At 46.6% G+C, this 15,213-nt stretch overlaps 1 protein-coding gene across 1 annotated transcript in view; it reads right to left on the bottom strand.

The window, feature by feature from the left end:
* Positions 1-15,213, bottom strand: part of Fer1l5 (fer-1 like family member 5) — a 58,695-nt gene that overhangs the window by 18,843 nt on the left and 24,639 nt on the right. The window contains 11 exon segments of the mRNA XM_042055764.1: positions 187-342; positions 420-597; positions 1,214-1,314; positions 2,094-2,218; positions 10,807-10,947; positions 10,950-10,977; positions 13,421-13,565; positions 14,357-14,453; positions 14,533-14,562; positions 14,565-14,614; positions 14,705-14,748. Of these exon segments, the coding sequence (XP_041911698.1) occupies positions 187-342; positions 420-597; positions 1,214-1,314; positions 2,094-2,218; positions 10,807-10,947; positions 10,950-10,977; positions 13,421-13,565; positions 14,357-14,453; positions 14,533-14,562; positions 14,565-14,614; positions 14,705-14,748 (1,095 nt within the window).

Below are 15,213 nucleotides of genomic sequence, written 5' to 3'. Positions count from 1 at the left end.
TTGGCATCAGCTCACATACTGAGAAGTGCAGGCCCCTGCCTTCCTCTGGGGACTTTGAGCTCTGTTCTACTTAATGTAGGGCCAAGGAAACAGCATGTGGGCTATGCCCTCAGGGAGGTCCCATGGGGTTTTATCTGGCAATTTGGGAACCCCATCCTTCCCGAAAGATACCCCTTACTTCCCCACCTGTAAGAGGAGGTTCTGAATCTTCCCACAGAACTTGCCAGAGCTCAGGGGTCCTGCTGGGGAGAACAGGACAGTGTGGGCAGGTACCCGAGCATAGGCCACTCGCTGCTGCCTGGACATCAGCCAAATCATCACATCAGGAAGGCTCTCCTGGGGCTGCCAAAATGGGAGAGCATCAGGACTGTCTGGTCAGCTCCAGGCCCCACTGTCCAACTAGTGTGCCCAGTGCCCACCTCAGGGATCACAGCATTGAGACGGCGCAGCCAGTCCTCTGCCGTGACCACCATGTTCCTCGGCTCGGCTTCCTTGGCTCTCTGCGCTAGTTGCTGCAGAAGACGGCTGCGAAGCTGCCATTTATTCCTGTCCAAGCTGTTAGCCATGGGCTGATCAGTCATACAGGGCAGAGGGCGCCTGTGGCCGGGAGGGTATGACTGTTTCTGGTCCTACTTGAGGACAATGTTCCCTTTCTAGCCTGGAGATGCTTCTACCCACAGCTGGCCTGACGTGGAGAGACCTGCCCAGCTCTCCTTAGGAAACTGGCTTGCTTTGGGTCTGACTCAGGCTCTCATCCTGCCCTCTTCCATCCTTAAAGCCCTGCAGTGTGTTAGGTTGGTTCCCAAGGACCTCTTGTGGGTAGATGTTTTCCAGGGAAGAGGCTAGCTAAAACCTGGTGGGGGCCAGGGGGACGTTTTTCCGTGAGCTCGAGACAGGCACTCTGGATGGGATAAGCAATGGAGAGATTTGTGGGTGAGATTAGTGTGGGCTGGTCTAGGGGAAGGAGATCTGTCCATATGCTACAGGCATTGAGTGTGGTCCTGGGGCAACAAAGCCTGCGCTGGACTGGAGTTCAGGGCTGTCCTTGCATGGGCAGGAAAAGTAGCTGTGTGTAAGTTCAAGCTGGGGGAGATTTGAGTAGTGTCCTGTGGAGCAGGGGTCCATTGGGTGCTACTCAGAGCGTCCAGCTCCTCTTCTGAGTCTTCCCTAGCTCACCCCAAGGCCAGCCCCAGCCAGGCTCCTCAGTTCCTACCGGCAGTCCACCATCAGCTCCTTCAGCAGTTTCTCCCACTGCTGGAGCAGAGCTGGATCCTTCGGATTCCGGATGGACTTCAGGGTGTCCAGGTTGGCTTTCTGTCCATTGAGAGAGAGGGAGAGAGCTAGCCTCAGCCTGGAGCTCTCCTGGGATAAGCTGATGGACTGGCAGGCCCTAGAGACCTTTAAGGAGTAATCTGATGGTGTTAATTGCAAACTGCCGCATGCCCTAGCAACGCTAGGATGCCCTTTCTTCCCTACTTCCTGTACCCAGCAGAGAAAATGGGAGGCAGGGGATGGAGATATGCAGAAGGCCTTTGAAGACATGAGAAGGTCATGACGTGTAGAGATGCTATGTATAAACATCTCCTGAGACCTGTGCTCCTTGGCAAGAACCCAAGACTCTGTGGTGGGACCCTTTCCAGACTCCCTGATTTCCCTGATACCTTTATGGCTCTAATTCATTTCATGGCTTGAAAACCTGGCACATCACTGTGACTTACAGACATTGTTCCCTTTGTGCTCCCATCCCCCAACACAGCCTATGAATTTTTCAAACCCCTGCTGCCCTGTTACCTCCTGACCGCTTTCCTCCTCCCTCCCCATCCCTCTGATCCTAAATCTCTTGGCACCTGTATTTCCATGGTAACCATAGCTGCACCACACAGTAATGTACATCTAACTTCTTCCGTCAGTGAGAACAAGTGTGTGTTTATTATCTTGGTGTCTCTAGTGCTCAGTGCTGTATCTGGCACAGTTCTCAATGATGTGGGGTCCCAATATCATGGTGTGTACAAGTGTGAGGTGTGACTGGTTTCTTGGTACTGTGATATACTTTCCCAAGCCTCCCATCCCCCACCTCCCTTCTGCACACTCACCAGGTGATCCCGGGTGATGTGGAGGAGGTTGAGGCAATTCATTCGGAAACTGACATCCTCCCAGTTGGAGGTCACAGCCACCACAGGCTTCGTGTTGTACCAGGGCACATAATGGTAGATAGTCCCTGAGATACAGAGACACAGGGGAGAGGTGGATATCTGAGGGACCACACCTAATCCCTGTATCTTCCTAAAGAATTGTTCCTGGGCCACCTTGGTTCTCAAGGATCTGCTAACCATGCCAAGTGGGTCCTGGAACCTGAGCCCAGAGTGAGTACTTAGTGAACACAGCTGGTTCCTATTGGGTATAGACTGTGCTCTGTATGTCATGTGACTTTTCAAAACTCCTGGTTTATACGTCGGAAAACCAGGTGGTATTGATGCAGGTACAGAGAACTGAATTCAGGTCTTCTGGGGGGTGGGGGTCACAATGGGAACCATCTACAGGAGACTTTTTCTGCGCTACCCTGCTCTGTTGTCCTCAAAGTAACAAAACCACAAACACCCTAAATGTTTAAACAGTAGAAAACCTGTGAGGTTAGTGCTCAAATCTTGGAAAGTTGCGGTTCTTCTTTGGTAACTTCAGGCACTGAAGTAGGACAGAAAGCTGGGCACTGCCCAATGTGGACAGAAGATACCCCATGTCCTGTGACTCCTGAAAGATACACTGAGGTCCTAAGCCTGCTGCCTCACTGTACCATCTGACATGGAAACAGAATCACTGACGATGTGACTAGTCAGGACAAAGTCATTCATTGTGGAGGAGAATGGCTCCTTAAGCCCATGTGACTGGGAGACAGAAAGAAAGATGGTGTCCGTGTGAAGATCCAGCGCCATAGGGAGAAACCAAGGGACGCTAAAGGCAAAGAATGGAATGATCCGCCAGGCGGTGGTGGCGCATGTCTTTAGTCCCAGCACTCAGGAGGCAGAGGCAGGCGGATCTCTGTGAGTTCGAGGTCAGCCTGGTCTACAAGAGCTAGTTCCAGGACATGCTCCAAAGCTACAGAGAAACCCTGTCTCAAAAAACCAAGAAAAAAAATGGAATGACCCATCTGCTAGATGAAGAATACCAAGGTCTGCCCTCAGCGGTCTCTCAGGGAGTCAATCCTGACCCCTCGCTTCCAACTTCCACCCTCTTGTTTTATTTTAAACTTTTAAAATAATTTTTTATTTTTATTACACGTGTGTATGAGTGTAGGCATGCCCATGTCACAGCATGTGTGGGAAGGGTCAGAGGACAATTTTCAGGAGTCACTTCTCTCCTTCTACCACATAACTTCTGGGGTTCAATCCCTTTTGCCCACTGAGACATCTCGTCACCTGATTTCTTGGACAAGGTAAAGACAGACCTAGAATGAAAAGTGGGTACTCCATAACCTCTGCTCTCAGGGCCAGGGTAATTAAGAGATGGCCCCTACCCAGAAGGGGACAGCGAGGATGCCTGTCTCTCTCTACTGTGGCTCTAAGTGGAGGGGAAGAAAACCTTCCCCAAGACATACAGCAGAGCTCAGCATCCTCAGGGATGCTACTGGTGACGTCTGAAAATACCAAGCAGGCAATTTAGAAGTGGCTCCTCAGCAACGGCCCAGGTCTTTGGTAAGGGACAGGCAGATATCCCTGGAGAATGAAATCTGGGCCAGACCTCAAAGAATTCCTATAACATGGATAGAAAATTAGCAGTTTAGAAACAACACACATGTTCCCTCAGCCAGCAATTTCAGTTCCACTGTAAATACCCTGCAGGGAGGCAAAGGCAGCTTTACTAAGTAAGAGGTGTGTGGGGAAGGCTTGTAACAGCTCTCACTGGAATAGCCAGAAGCTGGAAAAGGCTAACTGCTCTCCACAGTAGGAAGCATAAAACAAATTCTGGCTATCAACCACCTCTTGGGGGCTGTTGAAGAACTAGTTTGAGGACACTATTACCAAAATACATAGACAATCAAGTCTCTTCTATAAAATATGTAGTAATTGCATAGAATCTACCCACATGTCCCCTATACTCACATAATCTCCAGAGTATGTATTATTACCTCAAGCAAGGCAGATTCTATGCAAATAGCTGTTACTCTGTTATATTCTTTTTCTGTATTCTTTCTTTTCTTTCTTTATATATTGTGCTTTTTCAAGACAGGGTTTCTCTGTGTAATAGTCCTGGCTGTCTTGGAACTAGCTCTTGTAGACCAGGCTGGCCTCAAACTCACATAGATAGATCCACCTGTCTCTGCCTCCTGAGTGCTGGGATTAAAGACCTGTGCCACCACCACCAGGCTTCTTTTTTTTAATTTTTAGATAATTTGTTTAGTTTTATGTGCATTGGTGTGAGGGTGTCAGGTCCCCTGGAACTGGAGTTACAGACAGTTGTGAGCAGTCATGTGGGTGCTGGGAATTGAACCTGGGTCCTCTGGAAGAGCAGCCAGTGCTCTTAAATGCTGAGCCATCATTTAGCTCCCTGTTTTGTCTTCTTTAGGGGACAATGACAAGAAGAAAAATCAGCACATTTGGCATAGATGCAGGTTTGTTGGTTAGTGTGTGAGTACATGTGTTCAAGCATGTGCAAGCGCTTGTATATGTGTGTGTTATGTGTGCGTGCATATACGAGTGTGGTCTAGTAATGCATGTATGAGTGTGATGCGTGTGTATAGGATGGGAAATTCAGAGGAGTGTCAAATATGAGTGTCAAATGTCCTCTTCTATTACTTCCTGCTCTTTTGAGCAAGGACTCTCCTAAAACCTGGGGCTTGTCTTTATAATTATTTTATTATATGTGTATGGGTGTTCATCTGTGTATCACATGTGTCTGATTCCTACAGAGGCCAGAAGAGAGTATCCGGTCCCCTGAAATTGAAGTTACAGATGGTTGGGAGCCACCATGTGGATGCTGGGAACCTAACCTAGGTCCTCTTAACCATTGAGCCATCTCTCCAGCTCTTTAGAGCTCAGTTTACTTGACTAGGTGGCAACCAACAAGGCCCAGTGATCCTCCTATCTCCACCCCAACCTGTGATGTGGTTACAGGCTTCTTATATGGGAACTGTACTATGAACTACAATTCTCATGCCTGCACAGCAAGCCCTCATAACTGCTGAACCATCTCCCCAGCTCTTGGTTTAGTGTTTTTCAATTTCTTTGTTTTGGGTATATTTCTAGTCTATAACATTGCTAGTTTTTTTTCTTATTTGTTTGTTTGCTTATTTATCTGGAGACAGGATCTGTCTACACAGCCCTGGCTGTCCTGGAACTCTCTACGTAGACCAGGCTGGCCTCAAACCACAATTCCCCTAACTTTGCCTTTGGAGTGCTGGGACTGAAGGCATACACTACCATACCTGGCTTGTTTTAGCGTTTTTGATGCCTGATTGATTAGACCTGCAGTTACCCATGATTAGACACGGCCGACTATATTTGTACAATGGAATACTAACTCGATGGAAGAGAGAGTAAGTAAGTCGCAGCTATATTCAAGACTATGATGACCTGTGGACACATTTCACAAACTGATGAACAAAGAAGGCAGAGATAAAAACAAATACATACGCTATGTGTTCTTTAATTCATATCATGAGATGAAGGTTAGGAATGTAATTGCCCACCGTGGGTGGGGGTAAGAGGCACAGGCCCCTAGGGTGTGAGTACTCTACTTCTTGATCTGAGTGCTGTTATTTGGTGTATTTGCAGCGGGGTTGGTCACTGAACTCATGTTTTGATTTGTGTGGTCCTTCCATGAGCAATCACCCTACACTCAAACCTTTACTTAAACTGAAAAATAGCGGTGCCCTGGTGAGCACCATGGTGGAGGGAGCTACCAGCTGTTTTTCAGTCCCAGGGGCTATGGTTGGCTTTGGATTCACTGACTATGAGTATACTTATTATAATAATATAATTTATCATTTGCATCACACATACAAAGACAAATAGTGAGGACAAAATCGGTGTGTACAATACAGTGTGTGGCGTGGTAGAAAGTGCCGCCCAGAAGAACAAAGTGGGGGAGGCACTGCCAAGCCCTTTAAAACGGAGTGGTTACCCTACAGCCTTTCCGAGAGGATCCGGAAGCTTCTAGATGTAGGTCTAGAAAAATATGGACAAGAGATTTAAAAATAGGGTTGGGGTGGGTGTAGAATGAGATGGTATACAAGGACAGAATTCTTCCAGAAGGAAACAGAAAACTAGAAAGGATGATTTACAAAGAGAAACATCTTTAAATTTTTTCTGGGATTGCTGGAAGGCACCAGTTTCAGTCTCCGGTACCAAAAGAATGGGCTGCATAATAAATACAACGAGATCTGTGAGTGAGGTTCTGAGTGAGAACCCGGGATCCAAGATGGCAGCCATCTTCTTCCATTCTTGGAGAGCTCTCAACAGCAACAAGGAGGAAAATAAGTCCAGTTCCAGCAAACGGGGAGACAGAAAAAAAAAAATCTACAGACTCAAAATACACATAAGGACTGCCAAAAGCCACCCCGGCCTCCATAGAAGCACCAAGGAGTGAAGACAGAAGAAGGCACCTGCGGGGAAGTGGGAAGCAAGGCTTGGTGGGAGGCCAGCAAAAACACTTCCTGAAGGAAGGCAGGAGCAGAGGAGGAAATGTGAGCAGATAGAACTCAGCCAACAGGCCATGAAAATACAAAAACGCCCCAGAAAGGCAACAGGGGAAGTCCCAGGGTGACATTTAGACCTTGAAGACAATTCAGTGAAGGACTGAGGACAAGAATTTCTCAAGCGACGAAAATGAAATGGAAAGACAGACTCATAAAAGGATCAGGAAGAAAACGACAGCTAGAAGAGGAGCGAGGGGGAACTGTGAGACTGGTACAAGGAGGCCCTGGAGGAAAAAGACAAGCACAGCTAAGTGCTTTATCATAAAAGTTAAGGGCGGCCAGTCAGGGAAACGATAGTGCTTTTAACAAATGGTGTGTGAACAAAGTAAGTACACACGCAGATTGGTTCAGAATGAATCATAGAACTAAATGCAAGACCCAAACTTACAACATTTGAAGAAAAAATAGGAAAAAAATTTCATATCCATCAGTAAGGTCGAGTTCTGGAGATATGTATGACACCATGTATCTTAGGGTGGCTTACAGTTTCAGAGATTTAGTCCATTATCATCATGGCAGGACATCTCAACATGAAGGCAGACATGATACTAGCGAAGGAGCTGAGAGTTCTATATCTTACAGGCAACAGGAAGTGAACTGAGACACATTGGATGTGGCTTGAGCATATGTGAATCCTCAAAGCCCTTTTTCACAATGACACACTTCCTCCAACGAGGCCACACCCACTCCAACAAAGCTACACCTCCTAATAGTGCCTCTCCCTTTGGGGGGCATTTTCTTTCAAACCACATGGTGGAGAAAAAAATAAACTGTATTTGATCCACATTGAAAATCTTGGCACTTCAAAAAATAATGAGGTCTAGAGAAATGGCTCAGTGTTAGGAGTGCTTCCTGTTCTTCCAGAGACGTGAGTTTGATTCCCAGCACCCATGTCAGATGGCCACAGCAGCTCCAGCCCCAGAGGATCTGATGCCCTCTTCTGGCTTCATAGTCACCTGATCTCTCTCTCTCTCTCTCTCTCTCTCTCTCTCTCTCTCTCTCTCTCTCACACACACACACACACACACACACACAATTAAAACAAAACCAAAACTTAAAAAGGGGAGGGGACAGAATAGACATTTTAGAAAAGGACTACAATACATGGCTAACTGATCACTAGGTATGGTGCCAAGGTAGTTCAATGCAGAAATCAAATGTTTCTTAGCAGATAGTGTTGAGTCGGCTATATAGAAGGAAAGAATTTCAAATCCTTCCTTACATTACTTACAGAAATTAGGTGGCACACACCTTTAATCCCAGCACTTGGAAGGCAGGTGGATCTCTTTGAGCCTGAGGCCAGCCTGGTCTACAGAGAGAGTCCCAGGGCAGCCAAGAATACACAGAGAAACCTTGTCTCAAAACAAAACAGAACAGCAGCAAAATTAAGTCAAGGCCCATGGATGGGTCAACAGGTAAGGATGCTTTGCCACCTAGCCTAATTAATTATTTGAAATGTGAAGAGAGAAACTGACATACCGTTTAGGCAGGAGGATCTTGAGTTCAAGGTCACCCCCCTCAAAAAAGGAACCCAAGCAATAACACAAACCCTTAGAAAACCCGATCTCTAAAATACATCTTGCATAAAGGCACTTCCTACCTGACAACCTGAGTGTGAGCCCCAGGACTTACATGGGGGAAGGAGAGAACCAACCCCTGCGTGTTGTTTCTAAGCTCCACATGCGCACCCACATACGCACACTCGTATGTGTGAGTGCCACACACAATAAATAAAGGTTATAAAAATCCGATAGGCCAAAGGCTTCAACAGTCATTTCCCTAAAGAAAGGAGGGGCTAGTGGTATAGCTCAGTTGGTCGAGTACTAGCCTAACATTCAGGACGCCCAGGTCTGGTCATCAGCACCACGTAAAAACAGGTGTGGTGCTGCAGGAGTGTGATCCTAGCACTTGGGAAGTGGAGTAAGGAAGATCAGAAAGTCAAAGTCATTGTCCGCTAGTAGTGAGTTTGAGGCCAGCCTGGGCCACTAGAGACCCTGTCTCAAACAACAAAACAAAGGGGGTAACTGATCTTTGATATTTTAAGGTGAATGATCTGAAAAGAGACTTAATGTACAAATCAATAAGAAAGACACAGCCAAACGATTATATGCTGGAAAAAAGGATGGACAGGATAAGGGGAAAGGGTGCGTGTACGCAGATGCTCAACCTTCATTTATTATGAGAAAAAGCGCGTTATGGTCATGGGAGACCGCTTTTCACATCTAATAGCACGACAACAATTAAAAGGCTGGCAACATTAAGTACTGGTGAGAACGGAGCACAGAAGGAATTCTCATCCCATTGCTGTTGGGAATGTAATTTGGTATAATCGCTTTTGCTCTGAGACTCTCTCCCACCCCTAGGTATATAATTTAGAGGAACCCCTGTCCTTGTGACCAGAAGACATGTATGAGAATGCTCACCAAGTTATTATACCACCCAGCTTATCTATATACACTACGTAATTTGTGGTCTGGTCACGCAGTGGGGTACATTTGGAAAATAAGCTATAGCTACCCAGAGTCTAGTCATGTGGAGCAGAAGGCCGAACGTAGATGCACATGGATGGATGGAGTCCTCTCAGACACAACAGAAAAAGTGCATGCTGCTCGTGGGCTCCATACACAGAGGATAAAAAGAATAAGGGAAAGCCAGAGGCATAGTTAGTTCTCAGACGAAGGGACCATTTAAGGCATCAGCAGCCTTCAGTGTGATGAGTTTGGGAGAACTCATTTTCTCCTCCTTTAAGCTGTATGTATACATCTTAGATACCTTTTGCATACATACTTTTCGATATAAAACAGCAGAAATGTTTATGTGAACTGGAAGTAGCTGGTTGGTCACAAAGGACCACGGATCGTACCATCCCACGTGGTGTGAAATGTCAGACTATGAGAATGTCTTGGAACTTAAAGTAGCTTAGTGGTTGTCTACAGCTGTAGAGGTGAGAGAGCGACAAGGAGAGCTGACGGGCCTTGGGTGCCTTTGGGGAGAGAGGAAAGCATTCTAAAATGGATTGTGGTCACGGTTGCATAACTGTGAAAATCCTAAAATCCATGGGATTGCAATGCTTCAAAAGGGCAAATTACATGTTTCTGGGGAATCACATCTCACAAAGCTTTCATTTAAGAGAGTAGGTAGGAAAGTGGGGCCCGGAGAAAGCATGTTGAGGGGCGATGAGATGGTGGAGCTGACGAAGGGAGAAGGGGAGACTGTGTCGGGGACTCTCGAATTTTAACAGGAATCCACATCACCTGCAGGCCCAAACAGTCCTGTCTGGCCCTCCTCATAGATCTTTCTGATTTTTATAGGTCTGGAGTGGGATCAAGAACCTGCCTTTCTAACATGCCGATGCTGTTGGCCGCAGGGACTATAGTGGAAAGATAAGGTGCCTAAATAATTCACATTGGGGTGGGGGGAAACGGATAGGTGAAAGTTGAATGGTTTGGGTTGAGGCCCGGAGAGATGGCTCCATGGTCTAAGAGTTTGCACATATATGAATTCTGAGTTCAGATATCGTGGCCACGTAGGGGGCTGTAACCCTAGTACTGTGGATGGTGGGGACAGGAAGGCTACTGAGGGAGTGCTGGCCACAGCTTAACTCCAGGCTCAGGAAGAGGCTTGTCTCAAAAGAGTGCAAGATAGAGGGGGATAAAGCAGGACTTCCAGCATCCTCCTTTGGCCTCTGCAAGTGCACGCACAAGCTTATACACGTGCACACGCACACCACACACAGAAATGAATACAGTTAAATAAATGGAGTAGCGGATAAAGCATAGAGAGATGAATAGCAGATAATTGGATGGCTGAACGGTTTTCTATCGTGAGGTCATCATCTTTTAGCTATGCAATGTCTGGCAAGTGACTTCACTATCCTGAACTCTGTCGTTATCGTGTGTGAAATGTGTGCCAATGACCAGATGTGGTCATGCCTGTCATTCTAAGCACTTGGCAGCCTGAGGGAGGGGGACCATGAGGGCATGTTATTTTTAGTAAGACCCTGCCGAAAGACAACAACCGGGGATGTTTTACTAATGTTCTGTGAGCTAATTCCCTTGGAAGCGCCCAGCGTGCACAAGGGGCTGTTTACTTTTTGCTTGAATCTGGGCTATTACCGTCATATATCACTGGACTGTGCTGTGTGGTTGACACGAGAGGCTTGTAGGTGGGATCCATCTTGTTTCCATAGTGGCCCATGCTGACCTCGAACTGGATCAGATCCTTGAATTTAGGCATCATAGTACAGGAAAGGAAATGACGCACAGCCCATACTTTTGGCGATACTGCTGTCTCTAAAAACAATAACCACACATACACCATCCTCAGTACCTAAGGGATGAGTATGGTTATCTTGACAGGCAGGGGCAAGAAGACGAGTATCTGGGGTTTTTTTTGTTTTTTCTGTAATGTGTTCTGTGTTCCACTTTGGGATGAAGTAGATCATTACTGAAATCTTGCACTGGGCTGATCAAGTGCGGTTGCTCCCAGTATCCCCATCATTTGGCCTACCCCACCCAGCTGGATCATCCTTCTCTCTCTGAAACCAGGCGGAAGGTCTTTTTTGTGGTTAAGGTTGGCACTAAGTTGGGACAAGTAGATTTCAAACACATGCACTTGTGTGTGCACACACACACACACAAACACAGAGGAGAGAGAGAGAAAGCCCAGCCTCAGTGGCTCTCAGCAAGTACCCCTCCCTTTTCCAGAAAGGCTACCCCTTTCCATTTCTGCCTCAACTGTTAACTGCCCCCTAATGTCTATTTCCACTATGCCCCCACTAGCCTGGGTCCCCTGTACACTACAACAGCTGCTCATTTCTGTTGCTAATATCTGCCCTATTTTCTTGCTTCCCCTGTAATTCTTCTCTCTTACCTTTCCTTTCCCTCCCATTCTCCTTTCTCCTTCTCTTTTCTTTTTTCTTTCTTCCCTTCTTTCTTTCTTCCTCTCTCTCTTTCTTCTCTCTTTTCCTTTTTCTCTTTCTCTTTCTTTCTTCTTTTTCTTTTCTTTCTTTCTTTCTTTTTCTTCTTTCTTTCTTTTCTTTCTTTCTTCTTCTTTTCTTTTTTCTCTTTTTCTTTCTTTCTTTTCTCTTTCTTCTTTCTCTCTCTCTCTTTCTTTTCTACAGTCTCAGCCACACAGTGGTGTTATAAGCCTTTAACCCCAGCCCTCAGGAAGCAGAGGCAGGTGGATCTCTGTGAGTTTGAGGCCAGCATGATCTATAAGAGGTAGTTCCAGAATGATAAGATCTCCTGAGTAAATTGGGAACATGTGATTGTGGGAGAGGGTAGAAGGGAGGGGAAAGGAAGGGAGGGAATGGAGAAAAATATATAGCTCCATAAGAACAATTTTTTCAAAAAGACCAGGTAGAAAATATGTTAAATACAAAACTAGGAACCATTTTTAAAAAATTGAGACAAGGACTCACTGTGTAGTTCTGACTGGCCTGGAACTCACTATGTAGACCGGTTAGCCTTGAATTCACAAAGATCTGCCTTCTTTAGCCTTCAAGTGCTGAGATTAAATAAGATTAAAGGTGTGCACCACCAAAAAAGAAAAAAAAAAAAACCAGCTAGAGCCCAGAGAATTCTGTCTCAAGTCATAGCCCAGGCTGGCATTGAATTATGGCAGTTCTCTTGCTTCTTCTGCTTTTCTGAGTGATGGGATTAAGATAGGAGCTCTCTTTCTCTCTGTCTCTCTCTCTCTGTCTCTCTCTCTCTGTCTCTGTTTCTCTTTCTCTCTCTCTCTCTCCTCCTCTCTCTCTCTCCTCTCCTCTCTCTCTCTCTCCTCCTCTCTCTCTCTCTCTCTCTCTCTCTCTCCTCTCTCACACACAACACACACACACACAACACACATACCTCACCCTCATCTCCTTTCGATCCACCTACTTTCCCTGGGCATTGTTCCTAGGACCACAGCTTCAGTCATGATGTCCTTGTCCCATGCCTTGTGGCTAGCAGCTTCCAGGCTGAGATATGTGTACATCTCTCAAGTCACATATCAGAGATGGGATCTGTCATCTCACTTTTGTCCTTTGCTCCAGGGGTCTCTGGACCCCGCCTTCTCTCCTCCTGCTGTCTCCTGCCGAGACGGATCCTTATTTCTATTGGCCTGAGCTACCTCAGCTTATTCCCCTTTGATCTGTGGTTCATTTTGTTCCTCTACTCCAGTGCTTCTCAACCTGTCCTAATCCTGTGACCCTTTAATGTAGTTCCTAATGCCGTTGGCAACCCCCAACCATAAAATTACTTTCGTTGCTACTTCACAACTGTAATTTTTCTACTTTTAATGAACCTAAGGTAATAATATCTGTTTTCCAGTGGTTTTGGGCGACCCCTGTGAAAGGGGTTGTTTGGGCCCCCAAAGGGGTTGCGACCCACAGGTTGAGAACCACTTCTCTGCTCCTCCTGGTCAGGGGGGGTCTCCAATGGCTTTAGGAAGAAATCCAGATTCTTTCAATTCTCTTACAAAACCCTGAGGAATAAGAATGTGGGTGAGACTTCTTCCTTCTTAGAGAACAGGTTTCCAAAGCTGAAGCCCTGCGTTTATATAGGGTCTGTGACCACTAGGGATTCTGCTCAGCATGAAAACTCTGGAAGGAGCTGGGGAATACTGATCAAGCATCCTTATATTGCCAGCACATTGGGTGGAAAATGCGTCTTGCAAGTGTTGGGACTGGCTTCAACGGTAGATCGGGGGATACAGAGAAACTGCGTCGTTTTTTCCTGGGGTTACCTGTTTCCTGTGATTACCTCTAATCTGGGTCACTTCCCGTGACAGATCCCTTATCACAGAGTCTTGCTGAGACTTCAGCTGGGTGATTATCTCCACGAAGATTCGGCCTTGATACGTTAAACCATCCTTAACGCATCAAGGATCACTAGAGCAGCAGAAAGGGATGGTTAAAGAAAGAATAAGCAAACCCCCCTGGAGCCCACACAGCAAAGGCAGGACTATCCAGTGACAGTCCTGTTTGGGGATGGCTCCAGCCACTAGAAAGTTCCAGGGTAACCAAGATGTCTCTGGGTCCTGACCCTGCTTTCTGCATTCTTCCCACCACTATTCCTTCTTCATGCACTGCCTGGGTAATCAACAGTCTTGAGCAACCATGCACTTTTTTTTTAAAACCCAGTGTGTCTTCCCTACCTGTGGGAAACCGTACCAAGGTTTCATCTTAAGAGCCCTACCTCAGTGACCATCTAGGGCACCCCATTTGTCCTTTCCTGTACCAGGCCTTAGGACCCTTGTAATTTATATATATATTATAATATATTACATATAATATATTATATTTATGTATATAATATATTAGATTAGTATAATATTATATTATGTATATATTATATTACAGTGTTCTCTCTGAATGTATACCTCATGCCAGGAGAGGAGAGGACACCAGATCTCATTATAGATGGCTGTAAGTCACTATGTGGTTGCTGGGGATTGACCTCAGGACCCCTGGAAGAGCAGCCAGTGCTCTTAACCTCTGAGTCATCTCTCCAGCCCACCCTTGTATATATTATGGTTCTTTCCTGTACCCATTTCCATCCTTTCCTAGTAGGAGATGGACAGAGAACTGACAGAGTTCTCCCTGGACATTCCCAAGCTCTAGTACTTCACACACAGTCAACTTTTCCTCTGTTGTCCCCCAAAGTTGACAGGAACACTTACAGTGCCTTCCTCTGGGAATCCTAAAACGGGCCTTTTTAACCCCCACGGAGAGTCAGGAAGCTGGGGCCAAAGCAGGGCAGGAAGCCAGAATACATTCCTGGAAGGAGAGAGAGATGAAAGCACCTCGGGGCTCAGGGGGGAGCGGTGCCCAGGGAGGGGTCCCAGCTTTTGCTTGCCTTGGATCTCCTCTCCAGTGGATGAGATCTGTTGAGGCACAAGCTGGCAGACCCAATCTCATCCCAGCAATCATGTTTGGAGCTGAAAAACACACTGTAGGCTGAGCCCCTGGCTCAGCTCGGCCTCCTCCTCCTCCCAGAGCACGGGTTTTCCTCTATTCCATTTGCTCACCAGTCCACGACTCTGAACTTGATATAGGTAGAGAGGCAGGGCAGCTGCAAAGGAAGGCAGGGGGAACAGTGAAGGTATTCGGGAGGACCGTGCAAGCAGTTGGGAAGGTCTGCCTCAGTTCCTATTTGGAATCCCCAACAACTGAATTTGTCACTGTGCTGGGGTACTTTTGGTTTCCAGGTTTCCCACTTATTTTATTTTTCAGAGACATGGTTTCTCTGTGTAGCTCTGGCTGTCCTGGAACTCGCATTGTAGACCAGTCTGGCCTCGAACATCACAGAGATCTGCCTGCCTCTGCCTCCCAAGTGCTGGGATTACAGGCACAGGCCACCGTTGCCTGGCTCATGTCACCGTTGCCTGGCTCAGGTGTCCCACTTATAAAAACGGCTGGCAAGGCCCTGAGATGACACGCTGCTTTGTATTCATTTTGTTTTTAAGATTTATTTTGTGTATATGAGTGTTTGCCTGTGTCTGTGTAAGTATAACCACGTGTATGTCTATGTCCATGG

The sequence above is a fragment of the Arvicola amphibius genome, chromosome 9, assembly GCF_903992535.2.
Source record: "Arvicola amphibius chromosome 9, mArvAmp1.2, whole genome shotgun sequence".
NCBI classification, from domain to species: Eukaryota; Metazoa; Chordata; class Mammalia; order Rodentia; family Cricetidae; genus Arvicola; species Arvicola amphibius.
Note: the sequence above shows the minus strand (reverse complement) of the source record. Positions and strands in the feature narration are given on the sequence as shown.